Source organism: Macrobrachium rosenbergii, chromosome 42, assembly GCF_040412425.1.
Source record: "Macrobrachium rosenbergii isolate ZJJX-2024 chromosome 42, ASM4041242v1, whole genome shotgun sequence".
Lineage (NCBI taxonomy): Eukaryota > Metazoa > Arthropoda > Malacostraca > Decapoda > Palaemonidae > Macrobrachium > Macrobrachium rosenbergii.
In genome coordinates this window covers 13,399,239-13,426,979 of record NC_089782.1, presented here as the reverse complement: position 1 = coordinate 13,426,979, position 27,741 = coordinate 13,399,239, and the positions used below count along the sequence as shown (strand labels likewise).

The 27,741-nt window shown below is 43.3% G+C and overlaps 1 protein-coding gene across 3 annotated transcripts in view; it reads right to left on the bottom strand.

Moving 5' to 3' along the window:
- The window catches only part of LOC136827951 (uncharacterized), a 505,229-nt gene that overhangs the window by 6,771 nt on the left and 470,717 nt on the right, over positions 1–27,741 (bottom strand). Inside the window, exon 3 of one of the 3 annotated variants that reach the window (XM_067085506.1) lies at positions 15,886–18,114. The exons of 1 other annotated variant lie outside the window; for it this stretch is intronic. In XM_067085506.1, coding sequence (XP_066941607.1) covers positions 16,760–18,114 — 1,355 coding nt within the window. In that variant the 3' untranslated portion in view covers positions 15,886–16,759. Of the gene's footprint in view, positions 1–15,885; positions 18,115–27,741 lie in introns of those variants that run through there. One more of the 3 variants, XM_067085508.1, reaches the window with a different exon arrangement.

The window sequence follows — 27,741 nt, the reverse complement described above, 5'->3', positions numbered from 1 at the left end:
AAACAAAAGGTGATTTGAACAAAAACACACGCTATGAAAAAATAGATTTAATTATGATATCTCATCAAGGAAAAATAGATTTAATAACAGGTAAGTACGGGTGGAACAAAACACACCCAACAATATAAAGACACAATGAAGAATATGTAAACTTAAGTCTAAGAGTAATGCACAATGACAGATATACAATATAATTACGGGTGGAATAAAACACACCCACAATATAATGGTATAAACAGGTAAATACAATCTTAAATCTAAGAACAATGAGAGATATACAAAATCAGGAATTGAGGTACATGAAGCAAAATAAAAACTGCTCCAGTACCTCTATGTTAATCTAAATTCACAGCATATCAAAAGCCAATCACCAAGACAAACAATAACCAGGGCAATAGCATCAATTATGAGGAGCAAGGCACTGAGGCATGATTGATCCAGAAAAGCAGGCAGAGAAATAAATGAGGCAGGCAGGCAGGGGGGGGGGGAAGGAAAAGGATTAAGGATAATTAAGGTGGGGGAATGACACTCCCCACAGCCACTGTAGAAAATTTCAGGGCTTCGAGTGATTTTAAATAGTGGCGTTTAAACACTAGAGGTGATTTCCATCCCATATACTTGGTAAGTTCAGCAAAATCCATATTATGAAAATAATTAGTAGAGGTAGCTACCGCACGGATATCATGAACCTTAGGGACTGAATCCGGGTTGGCTTGTTTAATAAAATACAGAATTTGCTGTCTTATAGCGTTCAACGAAAGTTCCACCCTTTTCCCTGATAAAAAGAGGACCCGACTTACACTGTGGAGTTCTTTGTAGATAAGACTTTAAGGTATATATGTACTGGACATAAGGACTGGTCCTGAGGAAGAGGCACCACCTTCCAGGGGGACCACCTGTCCTGAGGGTCTTCATTTTTAGTTAGGAACCTATGATCAGGGGAAAGGAGGACTTCTCCGGACGGGAGAAAATCAACATGATCATCACCTCTAGCGAGAGCTGATAGCTCTGAAATTCTGGCACCTGAAGCCAAGCTAATCAGAAACAAGGTTTTCCTTAACAGATCCAGATAAGAGCATTGTGAGTTATCAGTATCAGCGGCTAATTTTAGAACATCGTTGAGGAACCAGGTAACAGAATGTGGGCGTGTTACCGGCCTCAAACGGGCGCATGCTCTAGGGATGGAGGAGAAGTATGAATCTGTAAGGTCAATTTTAAAACCATACAAAAATACCTTCTTTAAGGCTGATTTAGCTGTAGTAATAGTGGCCGGGACAAGGCCTTTTTCAAACAATGATCTAAAGAAAGTAACTGCTAGGTTAGTAGTCATAGTTTGAGCTTCAGATGCCTTCAAAAAGGATGCTAATTTTTTGACTGCTGAATCATACTGTCTGAGAGTAGAATCCCTCTTATCAGATTCTAGAAACAGAGTGTTGACGGGGTCAATGTTTGCTCCCTTTTTTGCAGCAAACTTTATAAAGTCCATAAAACCAGAGCATTCTGAATTCTTAAGGAAGCTGACACAGTCTTGGTTTGTACTACTTGGGTCAGTCTGGGTTTGGGTATCTGATGACACCGCAACTTGAGCTCCTGGAGCAGAGGGAACCAGTTGCTCTTCAGCCAATAGGGAGCTACCAGAGCTAGTTGGCCCTTGAATGACCTGAGTTTGTGCAGTACTTTCAACAACATGTTTATTGGGGGAAACAAGTAGATCCTCTCCCAATTGTTCCAGTCTATGGTCATCGCATCCGTGGCAAAGGCCTGGGGGTCCAGGTTGGGAGCCACATAACAGGGAAGCTTGTGATTGCTCTCTGTAGCGAACAGATCCACTTGGAGTCCTGGAACCCGGCGGCAAATCCAATTGAACGATTCCCCGTCCAGGGACCACTCCGTCTCCAACGGAGTAGTCCCAGACAGGAGTCCGCCACCACGTTCCGCACCCCGCTAGGGTGGGTGGCTGACAGATGCCAGCCGTGCTTGTTCGCCAGGGAGAAGATAGCTACCATCACCTGGTTTACGCGACCTGATTTGGAGCCGCCCCTGTTGATGCAATGAACCACCACGGCGCTGTCCAACACCAGCCTGATGTGAATCTGGCCGGCGGGCGGAGTTTCTTGAGAGTTAGAAACACTGCCATAGCTTCCAAGGTGTTTATATGAAACTGTTGAAACATTGTAGACCATGTCCCTTGAACTTTTTGGTTTGGTGAGTACCCTCCCCAGCCGCTTAATGAAGCGTCTGTGTGGATTACCAAAGCCGGAGGGGGAAATTGGAGTGGGACCGACTTCGACAGGCCACTGGCTGTGGACCATGGTCGAAGCCTTGTCTTCAAGATTCGCGGGATTGAAGAGACTCTGTCTCTGAGCCTGACATTGGCTCGTCTCCGCCACACTCTGTTTATATCTTTTAGCTTCGCTTTTAAGAGCAGGTCCGTCACTGAGGCGAACTGAAGGGAGCCGAGAATTCTCTCTTGAGACCGGCAGGATGCTGCTTTGTCCTTCAAAAATTTCCTGGTAGCGGCAGCTATCTCCTTCCGCTTGGACGGCGGGAGGGATAGCCTGTACGAGGACAGGTCCCACTGGAGACCCAACCACTGAAACCGGGACTACGGAGTCAGGCGGGACTTCTCCTGTTCAACCAAAGCCTAACGACTCCAGGAACTTGATCACTATGGCTGTAGCCTTCCGGCACTCCTGTACTGTTGGAGCCCAGATTATCCAATCGTCCAGGTAAGCCACCAGGGAGATCCCCCGGGACCGTAGCTGCTGAACGACTGTTTCCGCCAGTTTCGTAAAAATCCTGGGGGCTATATTGAGTCTGAAAGGCATGACCCTGAAGGAGTAGGCTTGTTTCCAGAGTCTGAAACCCAGGAAGGGAGAGAAGTTCCGCGCAACCGGGACGTGATAGTAAGCGTCTGAAAGATCGATAGAGGTGGTGACGGCTCCACGCGGCAGTAGAGTCCGTACTTGAGCCACTGTAAGCATGCAAAACTTGTCGCATCTTATGTAGTGATTTAGACGCGACAGATCTAGAATTACTCTTTGCTGATCGGAATCTTTCTTTGGAACAGTGAACAACCTGCCTTGAAATTTGAGGTGCCTTACTTTCTTTATTGCTCTCTTGTTGAGAAGCTCCGTCACAAAGTCCTGTAGGGCTTTGGAGGGGGGTTGGTAAAATCTGGTCAGGGGAGGGGATCCTTGATCCAGCTCCAACCCAGACCCTTGGACACAATGCTGTGTGCCCAAGGACTGAAGGACCACTGGCCTCTGAACCAGTAAAGGCGACCACCTACCTGACTGGTCTCAGTGGGAGGAAGCGGGTTTGTTTCCTCTACCACGGCCTGATTTTCCCCGGGAGGCAGATCCAGCTTTGCCTCTGTATGGGTTTCGACCTCTACCCCCTCTTGCGCTCCTATTAAGGCCGTGAAAGACCCCACGGCCCTCATAGGTAGGATTGTATGCCGGAGAGGAGACGTACGATGGTGCAGCAAGGGATTGGGCTGGTTGAACCAGCACGTACTGTTGGGGTTGAGCCTTGGAGGTGGAGGGTTGGCCCACCGCCGAGACTGGGACAGCCTGAACCACCATCTGGTGTTGAGGCCTCCTGTGCCACCTAAAACGTTTGCCAGACTTACTCTGGGAGCTGCCAGATTCGGGGGTCTTCCACTTGAAGGCTGAGATACCCCAACGGGAGCGTAGGCTTTGGTTGGCCCTGGTAGCCTCGCTCAGGACGCTGGAGACTTCGTCCTCTGGGAAGAGATTAACCCCCCCCAGATGGAACTCTTCATGAGCTTGTTAGGCTCATGACGAATGGTGGCATCCACGAAGATGAATTTGCGGCACTCTAACTTTGCCACCATAAAGTCATACAGGTCCGACTGAAACCCTGCCAACAGGGATTTAGCCAGAACCTGAAACAGAGGCTCCTCTGCACAGGAGATGGCGATCGCTTCTGTTAAGCACAAGGAGTTTAAAGACCAGCTTAACCTACACCGTGCCTCAAACTCCGCCTTCAGGAGAGCTTCCGGGAGCTTAGGAAGCTGTTCACTGAATTGAGAGGACGTGCAGTAAGCGTCCAGTTTACCCACTGTAAACGTGGACGGGGCGTCCTTCCAGAACTCCTCACCTCCCAGGAATACCAGAGATGTGGAGTCCGTCTCCCTCAGCTGAGGCAAGGGTTTGCCGTCGAAGCAAGCCTGAGCCGTTGCCAAAGCAACTTTGTTCAGGCAGGGAGTGGGCAACTTATCACCCAAAGAAAACATGGTGTAGTTGCCCTTGAAGGGAGTCAATTTAGTGTTTTCTGCCTGCCACTCCGTAAGAGTGCGCAACAGAGCAGATTGCGCATGGTCCCTAGGGAAGATCACCGTCTCCTTAGGGACCTTGTCTGAGCGTATCCAGGCTTCCTCCGTCAGCCTAACGAAGCCTGGGTAGGGGGGCAAGAGATCAGGAGGGAAGAACTCCAATTCCTCCAGACGCCTCGTGCCCAGACCCTCGATGGTCAGGGTGTCTTCGTGACGAATAGCACGAAGAGCAAAATGCCACGGGTTCCCTACATCGAAAGGAGGGAGGTCAGCAGTATCAGGGATCTCGTACTGCGGAGCGGCTCCGCCGGAGCGAGCCATATCTGCCAGCAGAGTCTCCTGATTATGAAGTCTTTCTGTAATCTGGGAAAGCTTCGCCTCCACCTCCGAAGAGATGCGTTCTAGCAACATCCCTGCAAACGCCTCAGGGTCAAAGGCAGGCTGGCGAGGAGGGGTGGGTTTGGGAGCCCTCTTACTCGCTCCTTTGCCCGAGGTGCTCGGTTTGCTCCCGGAGGCCACAGGTTCCACAACCTTGGCCTTCAACGGGGGGAAGGGAGATGCCTTACGAGAAGACGAGGACTTATAGCCCTTCGCCTTCCATGACGTCTTCAATTTCAACTTGGGGACAGCAGATGGAGTCCTGTCCCTCAAGAGAGAAGACTTCCCAAAACCTGAAAAAGAGGATACAGAGGATGATGGGGAATCAAAAAGGGCGCCCGCCCCTGCTGCCTCACTTACCTCTGTACCTACCCCCTGGTCCGGCTCCGTCTTCATCGGCTCCAGGTCTAAGTCTAAGGCGGCGACGTCCTCCGAAACTTCCGTGTACAGGGGGTCCTCTTGAGCTGGCTGGGTCGCGGCCCGGATCTGGTCGATGATGGGCGTGGCCAGATCCGCAGGTACGGCCGCAGTGAGCCGGGCGCCGGGGTAAAGCAAGTCCCTCAACCTCCCGTCGAGGGCGTAAGGCTTCCCCGACGGCACGTTCCTTCCAAACCCAGCCACCCAGGCGCGGAGAGACTCTAGGGCCTCCTTCTTGGAGGACTCGTCAGCCTGGAAGAGAACAGGGAGTCAGGGCTAATATATTGAAACATAAAAAAGCCATGACATACAATATAACCACATATCAGACTGAAACAAACGTGAAGAACGAAAGCCAATAGCTTACCGACTCGTTCTGGACGCTTCCGCACAGAGCGAAGCAAACCTCACAACCGTCAGGATGCCAGACGATGAGGTCATCAAGCCGGACCGCACAGCCAGCGTGGGTCCGGCACACCACATGCCCATAAGGTTGATGGAGGGTGGCGGTGCATCCTGGCTCCTCACAACGAACAGTCTGTAAGTGTAAAAAGTACATGAACCTACTACTCTAAGAAACTTAAACTAAGCAGGCACAGGTATTTTCAAACCATGCTACCGGAGTACTCCGGCGGAAAGAAAAACCCCCGTCAGAGACGGGCCTACCCAAACAAGTAACTTAAAAATAGTGGTAAGCAAGAAGCTCTCCGACCACCAGAATACTCCGGCGGAACGATAGAGCTGAGTCAACGGGGCCTTACCACAAGGGATGCTGGGAATAAAACAGCAGGACCCAAGGGTAGGAACACCGGACTCTGATAACATTATGTCCAATGGCGGAGTGAACTGCCAGGAACAAAATAATTATATATACTGTACATATATAAAATACAGAGGATGGTAATGTAACTGGTTAACAAAATAAAAATTTTCCAGACTCCGGAGTCCGGAACCACCCCCTCCGGAGATCCCAGACCTCCACCGCTAGAGAACAGTAGAAGGGCGAGGCTATCAAACATCACAAGACCACGAGGGCCGGAGTAAGCGCCAGTCAACCCAACTAAAGTATCTCGAACGCCAAGCGAACGCGGAAAAGAGGCGAGAACAGATAACCCAAAGAATGTTCGAAACCTGTTCGATCCTAGGAGAGTGGGAAAACGAAACACTGAGCCAAGCAAAAAGCCATCGGGGACTGGCCCTGGGAGGGAGCGAATCCCTCCACCAGGGGAAGCCCCACAACTCCAAGTGAACGCCAGCTGACGTCACCCGCACGAGAAGATGACAAAGAGCTTGACCTAGGGTTATTGGGGGAGGGAGAAGGGAAGGGTTGGAGGGGCAGGAAAGGGAGTAGGCCAGAGCAAGTGAAAACAGGAGACTGGGGAAGAATTCTTCACCAGCTCGACTGCAAACACACACCACGCCAAGTAAATTAATACCGGCAGTGGAAGATCATAGCCTACTCCGAATAAGGGGAAGGAAGGGAAAGCAACCTAAGGCCTCAACGCGCTTGCCCCGTACCTAGGCGTAGCCTAGGCCAACACCCGCACCTAGGCATAACCTAGGCTAACAGGAGGGAATAAGAGAAGGGAGGAAAGAGGAAACAATGGGGAGAGAAATCCCGTGCTGAAAACCAACCAAAGCCGAACGGAAGGGGGGGGATGCTATAACATCACAGAGGAGACACACCCATAAAAAAGGGGGGCCTCTACCCCTCCGTAAAGAAGGGGGAGGACAATGGGGTCTCACTCTACCACCCAAACAACGGCCAGTGGAAGGAACAACAACAGAAATTCTCTCTACCTGCTGAACCTATCCTCACACCTAACCTAACTCAGGGTGAAGGGGAGAGCGGGAGGCCAAAGGAAGCAAAATACAAGCCTAACGTAACATAGGCAGGCTAGGGGACCCCACACAACTAAAGTAACCAGATAAAAATAAATCACCATCACTAAGAATAATAAATATATATAAATATGTGCTTGTGCAAGGCGCATAGCCTAACCAAGAGGAGCGACAGGGAGTAAACAATAAAACCGTACCTGACGCTCCCCCGTACTGATTAAAAGCACCAGCACACCACAATATAATAATAAACATAGCTAAAACTGTCAATGGGAAAACACCCTGTTGAGAAACCTAAGCGGGAAAATGACGGGAACCCTAATGAAGGAACCCCAATATGCGGTTCGACAAATTAACGTAGAGAAACACCGAAACAACCCGCCCAGGAAACGCCACCAGGATGAATCCTAGGGGAATAATGATAAGTAATGTAAACGACGAGGAGAAGCCCCAAACAGAACAAGCTGGATGGGCGAATCTCGCTGTCGACATGGCTGACTGGGGGACGCCATGGCGTCATAACAACAACCACGTATAATATGAAAATACGGGCCGAAACAGCCAAACTTATCATAAAAACCCCACAATAAGATGGTACTTAACTTGGTGACAGTAAAGCTGCTCGACAACATGCTGAGAAACAAGGCAAATATGGCCAAAAGCACAAGCACAAAGCAAAACACAAAGTGTGATGATCACGTGCTAGAAATGGAATGAGTGTAGGTGGCGCTGGAGTCGCCGCTTGGCGGGCGGGTGAGTGTGGAGCTGGTACGGCTCTCCGCTCTTTCCGGGGGGTTTTGACATGGGAATGTCTATCGAGTGTAGCTCTGTGGTTGTGATTCTTTCACTCACCCTTGGTAATACCGACGTCTTCCATATAGAAGACGATCGATCTGGGGGTAGTAACTCCAGCATTCCTGAAAGCTTTTTTCTCTGGTATACTTAGCAATATTTATACCTAGAAATTCGTGTTAGTATGGAATTTCACCGGATGACACGGGGCCGAGCTCAGAAATACATGTTTTGCATTAAGGCTACCAATACTCTCATTTCTGATGAATGACACAGATATTGCCTCTCATAATTACCAAAAACTCCCAGAAAATGACATCATAAAGGACATCTAAACATTCATATCTTTAAATAGGAGAAATGTTTGAGAGGAAAGCAAGAATTACCTCAGCCACATTATTATATGAAATATTATCATATGGAAAGGAAACACATGGTGTATCTCCTCAAGGGATCAAATTGTAAAGCCACTGCCTGTAGAGGAGTAAGTAAACTAAAAAGTACTTAGGGAATATGAAAGCAAACCTACAAAAAGCTTCCACCAATTTTCTCAATTTGTGAACCTCAAGGAGCCCTGTAGCTAATGCATCCCTAAAAACAGGAGTACAGTGTCAATGCATACCCTTTTCTCCGGTACACATGAAATTATGGGAGAAAGAATCTTAAACTTGCAGCTTCGGTTCTTCATATTTAGCCCATCCTTGGAATCTAGTGACCTCTTTAAGTTAGTTTTACCCATGAATTATCAATGAGATAAACCAAACTGATTACTGTCAAGTTCAAGCTTTATCACATAGTTAACAAGGCCGTCTCAACGAGGTAGTTTCACCCACAAGTTGTCAATATGATAAATCAAACTGATCACTGTCATGTTCAAGCTTTATTGGATAGTTGATGAGGCCACCTCAAAGAGGTAGTTTCACCCACAAGTTACCAATATGATAAATCAAACTGATAGCTGTCAGGTTCAAGCTTTACCAGATGGTTGATGAGGCCACCTCAAAGAGGTAGTTTCACCCACAAGTTATCAATATGATAAATCAAACTGATAGCTGTCAAGTTCAACCTATATCAGATGGTTGATGAGACCCTCAAAGAGGTAGTTTCACTCATGAGTTATCAATATGGTGATTCAACCCGATAGCTGGCAGGTTCAAGCTTTATCAGATGGCTGATGAGACCACCTCAGAGAGGTAGTTTCACCAACAAGTTATCAATATGATATATCAAATTGATAGCTATCATGTTCAAGCTTAATCAGGTGATTGATGAGGCCACCTAAAAGAGGTATTTTCACCCACGACTTATCAATATGATAAATCAAACTGATAGTTGTCAGGTTCAAGCTTTATCAGATGGTTGATGAGACCACCTCAGTTCCAACTACAGTATTTGCCTTGGAAATGAACCCAAAGCTCAGCCCCTCTTGATAATCAAGGATGAAAAGAGGGAGTTAAGAGAGGTTGGGCAGCAACATAAAGGGAAGCCAAGTAAATTATATAGTGAAGATGAATTTGAAGGTGCACCTCAGGAGGAAAGTCATGCTGTTGAATTATGAAGGCCAGTAGGAAGAGGCTTAAAAAATGCAGTTTATGGTGCCAGGCAAGCCACTTCTCCAGCATCATGCAAGATAGTTAATGTCCTCACACATCACTGCTGCTGCCGTATCATTCCAAGACCCTCCCCAGTGCCCATACCATGCTGAAAGGCACTGCTTCCTGACCTAGATCCTCACAAATACTAGAACTCTTGTTGGTAGAGAGAGTGAGTTTAGGAACCATTTCTCAGGGGGTCTGACCTTGTCTGACTTTGGATTCTTGCTTTTGGTGTATCTTAGAGTCAGTGCCTTTCTTTCTCCTCTTTCTTAGTATTATTTCCTCTTATTTTATATTTCATTAGCTTTCTTCCAAACTTTTTAACTACTTCTAAAGAAATGTATAAGGTTCTATATAGGAAAGCACAGCAAACTATAAACCAGAATTCTATGGACAAGACATGATTATCAAAAAATGAAAAGAACACAGCAATAGTGTAATCAACAATGAGACAAAGTCAATGATTATGCTGCAAAAACATGAGAACCAGGACTTGGGACCTGGTAGAGGTTTTAAAGCCTTCAATGAGCTCACCTTCACCACCTACATGATCACAACAGCTGTGTCATCTACATACAAACAAATGGAAAGAAATTGAGAATAATAATAAAGGCAAGAAAATAATGGAACCTAGTATAGGCACTAAGGGTACATTCCCTCTTCTAAGTCTTCCACTACAGTCCCTACTTTTACTGCTACTCCAGTTATATGATATGTAACAATAATAATTACAGTACTCTAAACTGTGTACCTTACAGTATATTGACATCTTGACCATCTAAAAAATATAAATATTGTATAAATTCAAATAACATTAATATCATTTCTAGTTACTGAGCAAATATAAACCCTTTCACTCTTCATGCACATAGTAAAATATCTAACTGTAAACGTCAAAGCATTTCCTCAATTAAATTCTTGTAGTCATTAGTTCTGCAATTGTTCATTCACATCTACATTAATCCCCACCATTTTTCCCATCATCTTTCGATCTCTTTTCTTCCCCTTTAGGCCTGACCTTTGACAATAACATCCAGTCATCTGTTCCATCAGGTTCAACACAAAAAGGGAGGACAATTTATTAATAATATTAAATTGCAAAATGAACTAAATGGATATTTGAAACATTTAGCTAAGCTCTTACTAACAATGAGCATTCTAAAAGGCATTCCCTCAGTACTATATAAAACTAAGTGATCCCCTGACAAAATATAAAACAATCTCAAAAGACAATATCAAATTACCAAACAAAGTTTAGCAATTGTGGTAAAGTGCTCTCAAGTTCCCTTTCATTAATCATTCCAAAAAAATTTATAACTACACTGTACAGGCAGTCCCCCGGTTAACGGCGATACGGTTTTACAGTACTTGTCTGGCGATGAAAACTGGCAATTTTTGGCACCGAAAATCGCTGAGTCCCTCTTATCGGCGCCGATACATACCTAACAGAGGCGTCAATAACCGAAAATCGGCCCTTTATGGTGCCGATAACCCGCAAAAATTGCCGAAAAAGCCCCGACAATCCCTGATTTTCAGTTACCATCACACCCTCAGAATGGATCCCCCACTGATAACCGGGGGCTGCCCGTGTACAACTCCAAATCCAATAAAATCTAATATTAGAAAAATATGTAAGCAAAATCTACTGTTTAATGTAGAATCCAGGTATGATGATAATTAACATAATAATCAATCTGAGTAAACCAAATGTCATTCAATGAATTAAGGACCAGGTTATCATGAAAAAGACTACGGTTGATGTTAAAATTACAAACTCACTTTCACAGTGCCACCATGAAGCAGTTACATATAATTACACTACTGGAAAATGTAAGGGATGTAAGCTGTCAGCATCTATCACTGCATATACATTTACAATGTGTTGTCAAACTTGTGTATTTTATTGATCTCTATGCAAAAGAACCTTGCTAAAGGTTTTGAGTGTAGAATAATTCAAACAGATTTTAGTGGTTTTGATTTAGTAAATCACAAGGCACTTATATATAAACTTCAGAATCTTGGAGTGGATGGATATGTTTCGGGATCACTTCAAGATTTCCTTAGAGGTAGACAGCAGTGAGTTGCTGTTGATAGGATCTTTAGCAAACCAAGACCTACTGTGTCTGGAGATCCACAGGGTAGTGTTCTTGGTCCACTGTTAGTTTTTTTGTGTATGAAGTTGGATTGGAAAACAAGATTGTTCAGTGTGCCGATGATGCAACACTTGTGGGTGTAATAAAGCCTCCACTTATGAAAAATGAAGCTGCCCTTAGGCTACTTTCACACTATGTTTTGTTTCTGCAGGTAGATGTGTTCACCGCACCTTACCATCACATAAAGTTTATTTATTTTTCATATTTTTTAATATGCACTGTTATAAAGTTGAATAGGATAATAATCGACACTCGGTAATTTAACCAACAAATATTTTATTTAATAACAAGAGTAGATGACATGCTTATCAGTATTACACCTTTTTTGTGCATTGTTATACAATTGTTACTTATAATACAAATCTGAAAGTGATGAAAGTAAAATACTGAGATTAAGGCAGCATTGTAAAATCTAGACTGCACTCCTCTGTCATATCTGAACACTGTGAGTTTGATGGGCCTCCATTGCCTACTTGCCCTCTTTGATCTTCATGGATTTCTTCGGTGTTCAGTGATGACTGTCTGAAATGAGAACTTGGTTCCTGGGAAACGTTAGCAGATTGTCTTGAATGGGAACCTAGTGTTGCAGAAATCACAGGAGAAGGTTGACTGGAACAAGAACTGGATGTTGAAGGATGCACAAGTGAAGGTTGTCTGCACTGATATTCTGGTGTTGCAAACTTCCCTATATGCATATATAGTCAAATTCCGACTTTTGTAGTCTTCAAGACTTTTATCCCATAACACTAGTTTTGCCTCCACTAAAGATATAAGATCTATATCGATTTCATGTTCCATTATAATAACAAGAAGTACCGACATTGAAGCGTGGTCCTCTACTGGAGAGTAGTTCAGCACGCCGCTAAGTGCGTATGATAATGCAAGACGTGAAGATGTGTACTGAACATGATGGTCCACTGGCCACCGCATCCATCCGCATCGACGCATAAGCCTGGTATACCATGCACATTTTCTGTGGCAATGCAGTGGCAGAATCATGCACACATGCAAGGTGTGAACAATTCCATAAGATGTATAAGTCAACTGCTGTCTGCGTCACCGCATCGCAGCTAACTGTGTTGGCACAACACATAGTGTGAAAGGGGCCTTAGTGTCAATCGTGACATGCAGCAGATTAGAGAATGATGTAGTTGGTAGGCAGCTACAATAACTTTAGGTCAGGAAAGGTTTCCCCAGAAATTAAATGATGTAGCAACTTGGCCTTCAAAGAAGGCATAAAGGTAGAAGTCCTCAAGCAAATGCCCATCCTGAACCAAGGACTTTGTAAAATGGGGCATTGAATTTTCACTCATGGGAAAATCTGGCTTCCTAATACTGCAAAACAAATTCTTAAAATCATTCCTATGAATGTTATTATTCCTAAATAAATATGCACGAAGAGCTCTTACTGGGCAAAGAAAAGCATATTCTGTCAGTGGTATGAGATTCAAGACTGAACAGTCATAGATCAGGGTAATGGCTTAAACCCAATAAGTTTTTGCCCTAAACAGGAGCAAGAATGTTATAATTGCCCTGTCTGGCTTGGCAGTGCTAGCACTAGCAAGAGCAGTCCTTTTGTTGTAAGCTCCTTTAAGGGGATTGCCTCTAGTTGTTCGAATGAGACTGGAAAAGAGATACTTAAGAACAACTAGCAGTAGAGAAAAGTCTACAAATCAGACCCCTCTTTGTCCAATAATTTGCAGTGTCACCTAACTTGCTGATGACTTCCTAGATCAGAGCAAAGGGGATAAAAGGAATAGCACTCCAGATCTGACCACTCCAACAGCATTGCATCCATCACTCATGTCAGAGCATCTTGAACTGCAGCACAATAATCTGGTATATATCATTCTGCCTGGTTCCAAACAGGTCTGAATCATATACACAGCTTCCACTGCTTGCTGCAATCTTTGAATGTAGAGCCTATTTCATTGCTATTAATTGATCTTTGCGGCAGAGTACACCAGGTAAAAATGATCATTATGAATAATAACCTTTTGCCAAAAAGCTAACAACAAAAAGGGCAATCCATTTTGACTTGGTAGCATTCAATCTTTTAATGCACCAAATAAGTATTATCACTCAAGAAAGCTACAATTTATCTGGGTATCTAAATTCATTCTGGGTATCTGAGTTCACTCTAACTGCCCATTATCCTGCATAAAAGTGTGTATCTCATTATCCCTAAATGAGGTCAAGTTTGGCATTTTACAGTAACAACCCTGAGAAGGGAAATGTGCCTTAAAATGATTTTCGTTTATGCAAAAGACCAGTGTTTTCATTGCCAAAGCCAACATTCTGCAAAAGCGCTTAGAATTTGCTTGCTCTTTCACAGGTCCCAGGGCTACTAAGAGATAGATTGTATAGTTAAGTGCTTTAAAGAGACCGTTCCTGACTCTGCAGACAAAATTCTAAACCACATTCCAGATCAGAAGCAACGTCTAGATGGGCATGGTGTAAACAAGACTACATTCAACTATATCTCCTAATGGCTGGAAACGACAACTTTTAAGAGTAACTAAGAAAACTACTGTAACTCAGTTAAACTTCTATAGGTATGTGGGTGCAGTAACAACATCAAAATTGCCTCCGGGAGTGCAAAAACAACCAATGCCTCTGAAATCATTTAATAGTTGAGTCTATAGAAAACTTGAGGATACTGTAGACCAGTGGTTCCCAACCTGGGGGAAATTTCCCCCTGGGGGGAAATTTGAAGCTACCACGGGGGAAATAATTACACTACCTACTAACTAAAAAAGCAGCCTCAACCTTCTCACTAATTCAATTTTGAAGTAGAAGAATAAACAAAAGTCCTTTTATTTTGCTACTAGCCGCTCTCTATGGCTATGCGGGTAACTAACCGCTCTCTATCTAACTATTTGTTTATCAGTATATTTGTCTATAATGGAAAAATAAATTAGTAAGTCGTCACAGTGTGTATTAACTACTCTTTCCCTCATACACATGAAGGGGGAAATCTGGAGGGTTGCACTGGGTGCAGGGGGAAATGACAGGAAAAAGGTTGGGAACCACTGCTGTAGACCCTTGAGACATACCAAAAACCTCACCTTCGCACAAGCTGATTGACTGTGCCAATGTGGTTATCAGAAGTATGGGTAAGTTGTGAAAACTTCATGGTACATTGTTGTTTTACATCTTTCAAGATGGAAAGAGTTCTATGGAGATACAGAGCTACAAGAAATACATTCCAAACCTGGAGTTCTGGGATTCTCTTAACTTATTAAGTACTTCACACCACTGCAAATAGAGGACAATTGATTGACTGATTTGTTTATTAAATCTGGTGTCATAACATCTAGGTTACTGACAAACATATGCATCCATAACCACCTAATCCTGCAGCCTGGGGGATTTGGAAGGGAAAGATGAGACTGGCAACCTCCTGTCCTAGGAGGTCAACAATATCAGAAACTGACATACGTACTTGATAATTCAGAGACCATTCCATTGGAAGAGTCAGATTCCTTTGCATGTAACTGAATGTAAACCAGGTAAAAATTACCTGCGCTACATTTGTTAAGGTAAAAGGAAAGGACCCCATCCTAATCCTGGCCAGGCCAAAAACTTCCCCAAAATCATATGACCTAGAAGTAAAAACCATTGCTTTCCTGGAAGTTTGTATAAGAGCTGAAAACCTCTTAGAAGCAAGAAGAAACTGCATAATTATTTCTCTGCAGGAAAGCCTAAAAACTGTAATAATCTACTGTATATTCATCTCCATAAAGACAAAAGACTGCATCAGGACCAAACCTTCCCAAATACTACCTCAAGACTTGGAAGGAGACTAGCCTGTCCTCTCTCACCTAAATTACTATCAATAATAAATAATTTATTACAGTAACACCGATTATATTAACTGGGAAAGATTTTACTTCAACTTAAATCTGTCAGTGAATAAGGATAATAAACATAAAAGGATAGATAAAGTTCAAGTAAGTAATTGCTAGTGTCGAGTCCAGTGGTGTCTCACATGCCAAGCTTAGCAATAACTTTTGATGATGTATACATAAAAGTAAAAGATTTCTCCCTACTACAGTAGTAAACTGGGAGGTGACTTAACTCCTGTTCTTTCAAGACAGATTTCATCTCTTAGCTAAGCAAAACACTGCAAGGACTACACATATGAATCAATGCAAATGTACTTGCTCATCTGTACATCCTGAATCCTCTATAGTCTGTTTAGTACAGTTGATGTAGAGGGGTGTAGGAAGGGAAAAGCTGCAATGCCAAGTATACTTTCCTCTTGCAAATGCGGCAATTAAAAACTTTGTTATGATTTTTTAAAAGAAGACTTTATTTAAGAAACACATTCATCTATAACTGAGGGCAATATGAGAATACTAATTTGCATTTACCCTAAGGGGGAGGAAAGGAGGAAAACAAAGTGTAAATCTTATTATATACTTTAATTCCTAAGAAGAACCAATGTGATTTCAAATAGCAACATTAAAGTGTAGCTAGCAAACTAGCATAAAATAATAAAAGGATTAAACATAATATGAGAGAGAGAGAGAGAGAGAGAGAGAGAGAGAGAGAGAGAGAGAGAGAGAGAGAGAGAGAGAGAGAGAGAGAGAGAGAGAGAGCAATATTTAAATTTGAATTACTTATTCTCACACATCTTCATGTATGACAATTTACTGTTTTCAAAAGAAGCATCAACTCGGAACTTTGCTGTTTGTAAGAAAAAGGAAACCAAGGTATACCATAAAGGATTATGACAGGTCTAGGTCAAAGGAAAGGGTATCCACAATCTGCGAGCTACCTCCAAGAAACGGAGATATGTCAACGGTGTAAGGTGACTGAAGGCCCCCTTTTTGACTCACTTTGGTGGTTCGACTTTAGTTGCATTTTGCACTTTCGTAGATACATTCTGATTCCTAGAACATTATGCCATAAGGTGTTGATCTACACATTGTTATATGACAACATCCAAATGGCCTTACTCTTACAAAGTCTAACCAAAAATTCTAACACAATGCAAATACCAAGCTACATCTCATTTAGTGACTTTCTATAATTATGAAAGCCAGAAAAAATAAAAAGGAGATAAACCCTCTCCTGTCATTGTAATTCATGCTGAAAAATGAGTTTTTTCTTGACTGGCAATAAAATACTCACATGATGAAACAACTCAACAATCCTTTCACCTAAGAAGAATTTAATGCCAACCTTCCAGGCATTAAGCAGTTAAGTAGGTGTTCTACATGGTAAAGCTGACCAAAAATTACAATATTTAACAATGCAAACAAATAATTTACTTATTAATTTGTACATTCAAGCATTTCGTACACATCTGCTTTACCAGATCCAAGAAACTTGTCGAAAGTCCATATCTTGTTTGTCATATTAAAAAGAGCACATGAAACATGAACAATTTTGTCTAAAGCTGTATAACACCCCCTGTCGATACTTTTCACCCAATTCAAGGGAATTTCACCATCAAGAATTTGAAATCTCTGCTTCAAAGAATGGGCAATCCACTTAATGCGTACCAACCCACGAGAACCATCTTCATCGATTTCACTCATACCCTTGGATTTCACATTACTGGACATCTTGACCAATGCTCCTCTGACATCAATTTCATCATCTATGTTTAGTTCCCTTTCTGTAACAACTGTGTCACCTGCTGCTACATTGGCAAGGAATCCACTTTCAGTAATAATAGTTCTGTACTTGACATCTTTATTTCTTCCTTTGGAAATGAATATAATTGATCCTTGAGGAGCTATGGCCATAAAATATCGCCTAATACACAGGGCCCTATCTGAATCATAATTGTTCAAACAGTCACCATCCCCATCCTCAACCCAAGCATCAGATGTTCCTATGACCACAATTTCAAAACAATCCACAATATATAAGCAATTTGCACAATCAGTGAACTCTTCAGGCAAAACTCTCCTCATATCATCATTGTCAGGCCAAGTCATCAGAAGTGGAACAACTTTGTTAAACAACAGATCAACTGTGTGAATAAAGAGCTGTACCACTGCAGTTACTTCCACATCAAATAAAATTGAGAGGAAAGGAAATGTCAAGCCAAGTCTCATTTTCATTAAAGTCATGAGAAGCTGTTGAAAACCAGTCAGTTTAAACATCTGGCTTTGATAACATTCAATAGTGTTATTGAGAACTTCCAGCATCTTGTATGTTTCCAGGCCTGTTAAATACTTAATCTTATCATCTGCACCAACAAGTTTCTCCAATTTTATATTCTTGAAAACATATTTTCCCTGGAAATATGTCAATTCACTTCTCAAATTACTACACTCTTGTTCCAAACTTCTGATATAATCATGTGGCAAGACAGTTTGTGTACCCTTTTCATTTTTCAGTGATTTAGTTTTCTTAGAATAGTTTGTAAGTACTTCTCCAACTTTCTCTGATGATAAGATACTTTTCTTAGAATTAAGCTGTCTCCTTGGATCCACAAATTGCCCATCAACATATAAAATATCTGGCTTGAGATCAAGTTCTTCAATTTCATTACCGCTGTTACACACAGACTCATGGAATGCCTTTCTTCCTGTATTACTTCTGCAATCATCCATCAACTCTTCCTCAACTACTGACAGCAAGACTGTTGCAGCACTGACTTTCTTTGTTGTCTCAGCTAAGTAAAAAAGAAATATAATTACAGTTGCACTGAAATGACAAAAATACTTTACTAAATAGTATCAATAACTATTTTAACTAATATTATTTAACTTGAACATCAATATACCCAGAATAAACAACTCGCCAAAATTTCAGTGGTGCATAGTTTAATAAAACTGACTCAATGATACTAATCCACTTACAAGTTATAATGTATTACAGATAGTAAGATTAAGAGAACTTTGGTTAGGAATGTTAACTTTGTGATCTGGCTTAAGTGTTCATAAATAATTATAACTATATATATATATATATATATATATATATATATATATATATATATATATATATATATATATATATATATACTCTGCTAAGTAAAGGACGACAGACAGTCGAAAGGCCTCGCAACACTCCAGTGTTCCCCTTTCCTTCGTGGATTTTATCTTTATTTATATATTCATCATATTCCATATTCTCGTGATTCAGTTATGGACCTCATTCAAACTGGATGGTACATACCATCAAGTTTGAATGAGGGCCTTTTAGTAATTCTACCAATGCACAGAACAATTGTGAATGTGATAAAGTTAATGCTGTATATATATATATATATATATATATATATATATATATATATATATATATATATATATATATATATACTAAATATATATATATATATATATATATATATATATATATATATATAAAGGATTTTGACAAAGGAAAAATCTATTTCTGAGAGGGGCCCGTGTCACCCGGTGAAATAGTCCATTCAGCACTTATTTCTAGGTAATTCCGTTTGCTAGATACCAGAGAAAGCTAAATGAAATGCTGGAGTTACTACCCCAGAGCTGAGCTCCACTAGATGGAGTCGTGTATGGAAAAGGGTGAACTACAAAAACACGGAACCTTATCCTATAGAGATTCCCAATGTCAAAAGTCCCAACTCAGAGAGGTGCGATACAAGCCCATGCACTACTTTTGGACTGTATACAAGGCAACACTAGCCGCATTCCATGTTAGCACCCACCTCACTAGAATGAAGTTTATCAAGGGAGGAGAGAATGAAAAACAGGGTGGGTCACCGGGTGACACGGGCCCCTCTCCAGAAATAGATTTTTCCTTTGTCAAAATCCTTTTTCTGGATCGGGTCCGTGTCACCCGGTGAAATAGTAACAGAGAAATAAACATCATTCTTATGCTATTAAAGACTTAAATAGAAACGTTGAAAACTAGGAGAATTCTACCCTGAACATAAGTAAGGTCCTCTAAGTTCATGTAATGAAAATAATGTAAGTGGTCACCGTCTAAGATCATGAGCTTACAACAGCACCTGAATAGGCTTGTATTAAGAAAATACTTCCTGCCTAATAGCAGACCCAATGACAGTACCCCCCCTTTTTTTAAAGGAGAGGACCTGACAAAATTGCGAGGTCCTGTCTAAAAAAGCCTGCAAGAAGAAAACTGGACACAGAAACAGACCTTGTAAAAGGGGAGTACTTTCCAAGGTGACCACCGAAAATGAGGACCTTCAATTGTAGATAGAAAGTTAGGGTGAGGAATTCACAACACTACTACCTGATGAGGGGAAACCAAACTGATTGGTTCCACCAGACAAACCAAACTGATTGGTTCCGCCAGACAGGGCAGACAGTACAGGAAAACTAACACTAGAAGCTAAGCTGATTAAAAATTTTTGGGACTTCCTTAACAAGGAAAGATAAGAACAAGATGATTGTTGGTTACCGAAGCTAACTCCGATACATTACTCAAAGACCAGGAAACCGAATGTGGACGGAGTACTGTTCTTAGACGAACACAGACCTTAGGGATGAAAGTTAAGGGCCTGTGAGTCTGGTTCCAACAAAACACTTTGCTCGAGGCCAATGCGGCCGCATCAGTACTGTAGCTTCGAAAACTATGTGAAGAGTGCTAGTTACTTAACTGCAGAACCATACTGCAGTAGAGTAGGATCCCTTAACTGATTTCAGGAAAACAGAAATAACAGGACCAATATCAGTTTCCTCCTAAACTGTAAGATTCACAAAGACCACAAAGCCAGGACATCAGAGTTTGAGTGGGCTGACGTGAGGCTGAGTTTATACCAGACGGGACAGCTTGATAGTTTGTGGCTGAATTGGGTTGCAAACTGACCTACTTCAGGCCCAGGAAAAGGTCACAAGACTACCTGAATGACGCTCCGCCTAAGGACTATTCCGACACCAGGGGAGGCCCTGGATAGGAAAAAGCAGTGACCTTTTGGACCCCTACGAGAAGGGTGGTAGACAGAAGCACCTGCGTCTGTTGGTTATGGAGAAGAATGAACCATAACCTGAACGAAGCAATTCGAGTCCAAAACCACTTGTTTACGCAGCGCACTATTGCTGTTTTGTTCAGAACCAGCCTAAAAGGAAACCTCTTGGGGAAGAAGTTTCCAAGAACAGGAAGACTGTCACCGCCCTCCAAAGCGTTGATATGGAACTGCCGAACGTGACCGACTAAGTACCATGTACTTCATTGGGCCAAAAATATCCACCTCACCCGCCCAGAGAGGTGACGGTGTGGAATACTGAGGCCGGAGGGGAAAGCTGGAGAGGAACTGACTTCGGTAAGCACTTGACAGTTGTGCGAGGCCGGAGGCCACTATTCAAGCAGGAGGAATCAGGAGACACGTCCCTGACTCCACCATACCCCCGGTCATAAACTCCAGCTTTGACCTCAGAAGGAGAACCGTCACTAAAGCAAACTGGAGAAAACCCAGGACCTTTTCTTGGGCACGGGAGAGGTATGCTTGAGATGATGAAATGATAAGATGCCCTTGTTATCTCTTTCCACTTCCACTGGATTCATAACTACGGAAGGTTACCCTCCTGAATCAGGTGGGATTCCTTCCTGGTTACTTAGAAGCCCAAAGACTCTAGAAACCGATTATAATGACCGCGCCCTCAGGCAATTCCCGACGCTGGGTGCCCAAATGAGCCAGGCAACTAGATATGCAGCTAGCATAGCCTCCTAATACCGGAGCTGTTGAACTACGGTATTGTTCAAACTGGCAAAGACTCTGGAGCCGCATTGAGGAGGGCATGAACCTGAAGGGGCACGCCTGCTCCCGAGTCTGAATCCCAAGAAGGGATAGGACCTTTCTGCAACCAAGATGTGAAAGGAAGCATCGAAAGGTCTATAGAGGTGGTTACGGCTCCATGGGGCGCAGTAGGATCCGAACCCACAAGACTGTAAGCAACCGAGACTTGCCGCAAGAATAAGGAAAACAAACGGGACACGCCCGGAAAAATTTTCCAGTGGAAGGGAACTTCCTTGGCAGACTGAAAAAGCCTGACAGGCCATTCGCAAAGACCCCCAGAACTCTGGCCGGAGGTTGACTGAACCTGATTGGGGGGGAACAACAGTCCAGCTCCCCCCCCGGGCCCTGATAACTATACTCTGGGCCCAGGAACTGAAGTTCCAGTGGCCCCGAAAATGGTACAGCCTCCCACCCATATGAGAAATACTACAGGGAGGAGGCTTGATTGCCTCCCGTGAAGCGAATGCCTTCCCAAATTCTCGGAGAGGAGTAGGATGCATCCCTGCTCCTATGATAACCCTGAGGGTCAGAGCCTCTGGCCAAATGTCTAGTGAAAATTCTTTCCTTAGGTTTTGGTATGAAGCAAAGAAAACTCCGGCGGGCACGTGGGGGAGGCAGAGACACATGGGGCGTTACAAGGGGCTGATGTGTTGGCTGAACCCGCACACATCGAGGTGGAGGCTGGGAGTGAGAGCTGACGGCTGTCTAGGGGCAGAGACCTGAAGCGCCTGCACACCGCCTGAGCAGGGGGGCTCTTGAACTACATGAACTTCTTGCCGGACTTGGGACAGGTCCCGGCAAGATCAGACCATTCTGCTCGTGAGGGTAGACACCCATGAGAACGGAGGCTCTGGGTAACAATAGTAGCCCAAGACGGGCCGTAACAACGCCCACCTGGGGAAAAGATTAATTCTCCAGGTGAAACTGTTCATAAGATTCTTCAGCTCAAGGCGGAACAGGCAAGCCTGACTTACACCTGTTTCAGCTTCGAAAATTGACTCCGGAAGCTTTAGGAGCTGTACGCTGAATAAATTAGAAGCGTAGTCCGGGTTAGAAGATTCACTGTGAATGTATCTGTGATATCTGTCTCCGGAAATGCCTCAGCGATACATTTTCAAAACAAGCCTGTTGATAAGAGGGGCTACATTCGGAGCACAAGGGGTAAGAAACAGGGCTCCCAAAGAGAGCACGGTAAGACCCCACAGCTGGCGTGAACTTGGAATTTTCCGCCTGCCACTCCGTTAGAGTCCTCAGGGAGACGATGTGTCCAGCCCCTAGCTGAGGGCTCACTTATGGATCCTGCCAGACAGATGCCATGCTCGTTCTGACAGTCTGGTAAAACCCGGATAAGAGGATACCAGACCGGAAGGGAAGAAATGCCCTTCCACCAACCTCCGTGTGCCCACAGCCCGACAGGAGGGTGCCTTCATGCTGGGAAGCATAAAGGGAAGGCACCAAGATTCCCCAGACTGGAGGGGAAAAGAGGTGGAGATGTCCGGAACGATAGAATTCCGGAACGGAGCAGGACTTAACAGGTGATCCATTGACAATGAGTCTTGAGATTGATCTCTTGGGATTTAAGCTCCTGGGAAAGGGAAGGCATGGACCATGACGTAGATAGTTAGTTTAATAGGTTGACAATGACCCTCATAACGAGCTCCTTATAAGGAGACCCGTAAAAGAGTTTTCCAACAAAGGAAGGAGGGGGTAACCGCCTTGCTTTGCTTGGGCCGTGTCCCTTTCCAGAAGACGAGGCCAAACTCGTAGATGGCACCGGATTAGAGATCCGAGACGTCCTTGAGGGGGCCCCGGAGCGGGTCTTCTTGGTTTAAAAAAGGGTGGTCTTTTTTTTTTTTTTTTTTTTTTTTTTTTTACTTACTTACTTACTTCACCTTAGGGACGGTAGACCAGGAACCGTCGAAAAGGGATGAGAAGGTAACGAATCTCCTAAAGGAAAAGTTTGCCTCACCTAATTCCGAGCTAAGCGGAAAAGGTTTGTCTCAATTATTCCCGCACCTACTTATCGCTCCGGGACGATGTTCACAGGTCCGAACGAGACAGAAGGCCATAGCGTCTTCAGAAAACTCTCCGTAAACAATTAACTTGAAGCGAAGAGTTACGAGACTTTGCCGGCCTCAGGAGGGGAAAAATTAGGACCCCAGACACCGGAGGAACAACTATCAATAAGTTATATAAGACGGAGTTTGGCGAAGGAAAAACCGATAGGTGTATATGAAACCTACCAATTTACCGAGAATCTCGCCCGAAACGGAGTTTGGCGGAGGAAATCGATAGGCGTGATATGAAACCTACCGATCCATCGAGAATCTCGCCGGAGAGAGCCCAAACACCGAAAGATTAACTATTAATAAGCCACAAGAGGCGGAGAACCGACAGGTTTATATGAAACCTACCGAATTAACAAGAATCCCGCCGGAGACGGAGTTCAAAGAGCGACTATTAATAAGCCACATGAGGTGGAGCTTGACGGAGGTAAAACCAACAGGTGTATATGAAACCCACGGATTCATCAGGTAGCCTGCTCGGAGAGCATAGCGCATAACGCCACCTGCCGGGTGCCAAACGACTAATAATAAGCCAAAGGAGGCGGCGTTTGGCGGCGATAAACCCGACTGGTGTAAATAAAACCTCACGGATTCATCAAGTAGCCTGCTCGGAGAGAGCATAGCGCATTTAACAACCTTCCGAGTCAAGAATAAGTCACATGAGGCGGAGTTTGGCGGAGACGAAACCGACAGGTATATATAAAACCTACGGGTTCATCAAGAAGCCTGCTCGAGGAGAGCATAGCGTACTTCATAACCTTCCGTGCCAAACTATAAATCCAAAACAGACTGCGCGACCGGAATGGGAGCTATAGACTCGTGACCGCTGGTTTGTTGTAGGATAGCGGAGCATTCCTGCACTTTGACAAAACCAGCCGAAAAACGTATGAGAAAAGGGCATGCTGGAACGGATGCGGAGCAGAGTACCGTAGCAGCTATAGCCTAGTCAGACCAGGAAAACCCTCGGAGAAAACCGAGAGAAAACCGGGCTAACAGGACAAAACTCATAGACATAAAAACAGAGTCAACGGAACATTCCGAAGCGAGTATGTCTGAACAAAATGTGGGAAGGTTATGAACTGTTCGAAGTGGGCGCACTCCGAGCCAGGGAGAGGAAAACCCGGAGGAGGATATCCTGAACGGTGATAGCGGTGGGGGAATAAACGCCGACCGCTAAACACTAAAACCGCCGTAGCAGTAAGCAAGGAGAGCGCCCAACAAGATAATGAAACACCGAACAGGTAGTAGCAAAAGGAGGGGAACGCTTTAAAGTAAATAAAGCAGAAGACAGTTAGGTGGAGAACGCTAACTGGCCTCGTATGAGATCCCAACAGTGAGGTGCGCGAACATGTAGGAAGCACCACGAAGGGAAATAGTCGACGTAAAAGGAAGGGGGAAGGATAGGCCAGGAGGTTGATAACCCAAAGCAGCGACCAGGGGTGGGACAGCACTCCCCGGGCGCCCAGAGATTCTCATAGATCCCCTCGCTATGTAAGCTGTGTTTGCACGACAAGAGCGAGAGAAAAAGAGAGGAAGGGCAAAACTCTCACGGCCAGGAGAGCAAAGAAAGATAAAAGGAGTGTGAACAGGAGTGGGGAGAGCACTCCTGGTCACCTCCAGGTCCAGGTGGAGTGCCAACTCAGACACACCGAAGGACAATCAATCAATGCAGAGGGAGGGGATTTAGGCTACGACATAAAATAAGGATAATTGCTCTCAAGCCTTGGAAAGTTAACAAACTTTGAAAACAAACCAAGGGGAGAGAGAGAGCAAAGGATAAAAGGGAGAGAAGGGGACTCTCGAAACCACAAAATAACATATATATAGTCGGTAAAAGAAATGTGAACAGGAGTGGGGAGAGCACTCCCGGTCACCATTGGTAAGCAACCCAAAGAAGGATTGAACTAAGATAGGCTACGCAGGTAAACCCTCGCTATTCCAGCTTAACTTATTAGGAACATTAGCCTAAGTGAAAAGCCGAAACAGGGAGAGGGTGGACGTAGGCAATATATCCAAGTCAAAACCAAACAAAGGGAAGCACCAGACATAAAACACACATGTACAGAACGAGATCACCGACATGAAACTCATACGTACAGATCGAGATCGTCCCCTCCTTAACAAATTTTTCCCCGAAGGGAAAAAGTGTTACAGCCAACCCCTAGGCTAACCTAACTGAGGTGATGTAAAGGAAGGAAGCCTAGGAGAGGGGTAAAGGCTAACCAATAACTCAAAAAAAAAAAAAAAAAAAAAAAAAAAAAAATCATAATAAAACAAAAATTGTCTATAAGGTACATGTAGGAGGATAGGCAGGCCCAACACAACATGGACGTGAAGGGACATGACCGATCTCCAGTTAAAAGAAAGTATCCCAAAATTAACAAAATTCAAAAGCATCCAAGCACAAGGTCAAAAATTAAATGTAACAATGAAAATCATGTTCCCATACACTTAGAGAAGTGAGTCTAAAACAAGACAAAATAAAGCCAAAATAAAGTTGAATAGGCCCGAGGGGGAACCACGTGAGCCTAAACAACAAGACAGCACTTGACCAGGAAGGGAACACAAAATTCACAAAATAAACAAAATCATGAAAACAAAGTAAAAACCATAACAGTACCAATGAAAATAAGATCCCCAAAGGCTAAGAGAAGTGAGTGACAAAAATAAAGCATAATAAGGCCATGATAATGGCGAATGGGCTCGAGGGGAAGCTCGTAGCCTAAACGCTCAACAACATTTCTCGTAATGAAGCCCACGATAAAGCGAATGGGCCCGAGGGGGTAGCTCGTAGCCTAAACGCTAAACATCACTCCCGTAATGAAGCCATGATAAAAGGCGAATGGGCCCAAGTGGGTAGCTCGTAGCCTAAACGCTAAACATCACTTCGTAATAAAAATCACTCGTAATGAAGCCATGATAAAGCTTAATGGGCCCGAGGGGGTAGCTGTAGCCTAAACGCTAAACAGCACTTCTCGTAGTAAATGGGTACAGAACAAACAAAAATTAATCAAACCCACTAAAGTTAGGATCATTACTGGTAAAACATCCCAAATAAAAGGGATACAAATAAAAACACAAAACAAAAAATGCCGATCCAAGATCAAGAGAGGTCAAGAGATGACGTGAGAGGAGATCGAGACGGGCGTTATAAATTCCTTTAATTATTAAACTAAAGGAAAATAAGAAGCCTCAATCGCCTAAAAACAACAAAACACTGGTACTCAAGTAATTGAAGAAGAACCTTGCGAGGATGCCATAAAAATCCAAAATAGAGCACAAAATAAGGATCACAACGAAATTACGTGTGAACGAAAAAACGTGCTAAAATGGAATGCGGCTAGTGTTGCCTTGTATACAGTAAATAGTAGTGCATGGGCTTGTATCGGCACCTCTCGTTGGGACTTTTGACATTGGGAATCTCTATAGGATAAGGTTCCGTGTTTTGTAGTTCACCCTTTTCCATACACGACTCCATCTAGTGGAGCTCGCTCTGGGGTAGTAACTCCAGCATTTCATTTAGCTTTCTCTGGTATCTAGCAACGGAATTACCTAGAAATAAGTGCTGAATGGACTATTTCACCGGGTGACACGGGACCCCGATCCAGAAATATATATATATATATATAAATATATATAAATATATATATATATATATATATATATATATATATATATATATATATATATATATATATATATATATATATATATATATATATATATATATATATATATTGTGTAGACAGTACATGTGGTTTGGCCTTGAAAAAACAACCTTGTTGCTTGAGCAGATGGTGCTACTTTATCTGGATTGACTGCATCTCCTGTGGTTGTTGAATTCCTTAAAAAAAATTTAGCTGAAATTTGTGCATGTTGCAGATTATGGGTATAAAATTATAATCCTAACAAAACTGGAAGTATGACTTACTTGGCCTAAGCCACCAGGCCCCCAACCAAATGGCCTAAGCCACCAGACTCCCAACCAAATGGCCTAAGCCACCAGACCCCCAACCAAGTAAGACTTTTCCACTGATGATTTTTCTTTGACTATATGCAAAGCAATTTCCCTTATGAGAAACATACGTACAGTAGCCTCTCTTTGTCAACTGATAAAAAAACTGGAATACTGAGAATCTTTCAAGATTTTGGCAGCATGGTCTATCCTCTGCTCCATCCTATGTGGCTGAGACACAAAACTTCTTTTCAACATAAAAGTTCTATCATCCTTCATTATTCCTCCACTCCCAGCCGAGACAGGTAGTGTAGAAGCTCTTTCCCTATGTTCATTCAAAGCCTTGAGGAAGTACAGCTTACAAAGATCAATCTTTTAGAAAATGAGCTTTGCTTTGGTAGTTCTGAGAGGTTAAAATGGTACCTTTCGTGTCTCAAGCATATACTATCGAGGTAAGAGGTCATAAAATTAAAGGAGTAAAAACTTCCCTGGCTTCCAAAAGGAATTAGGATGCATACACTATCTGAAATACAG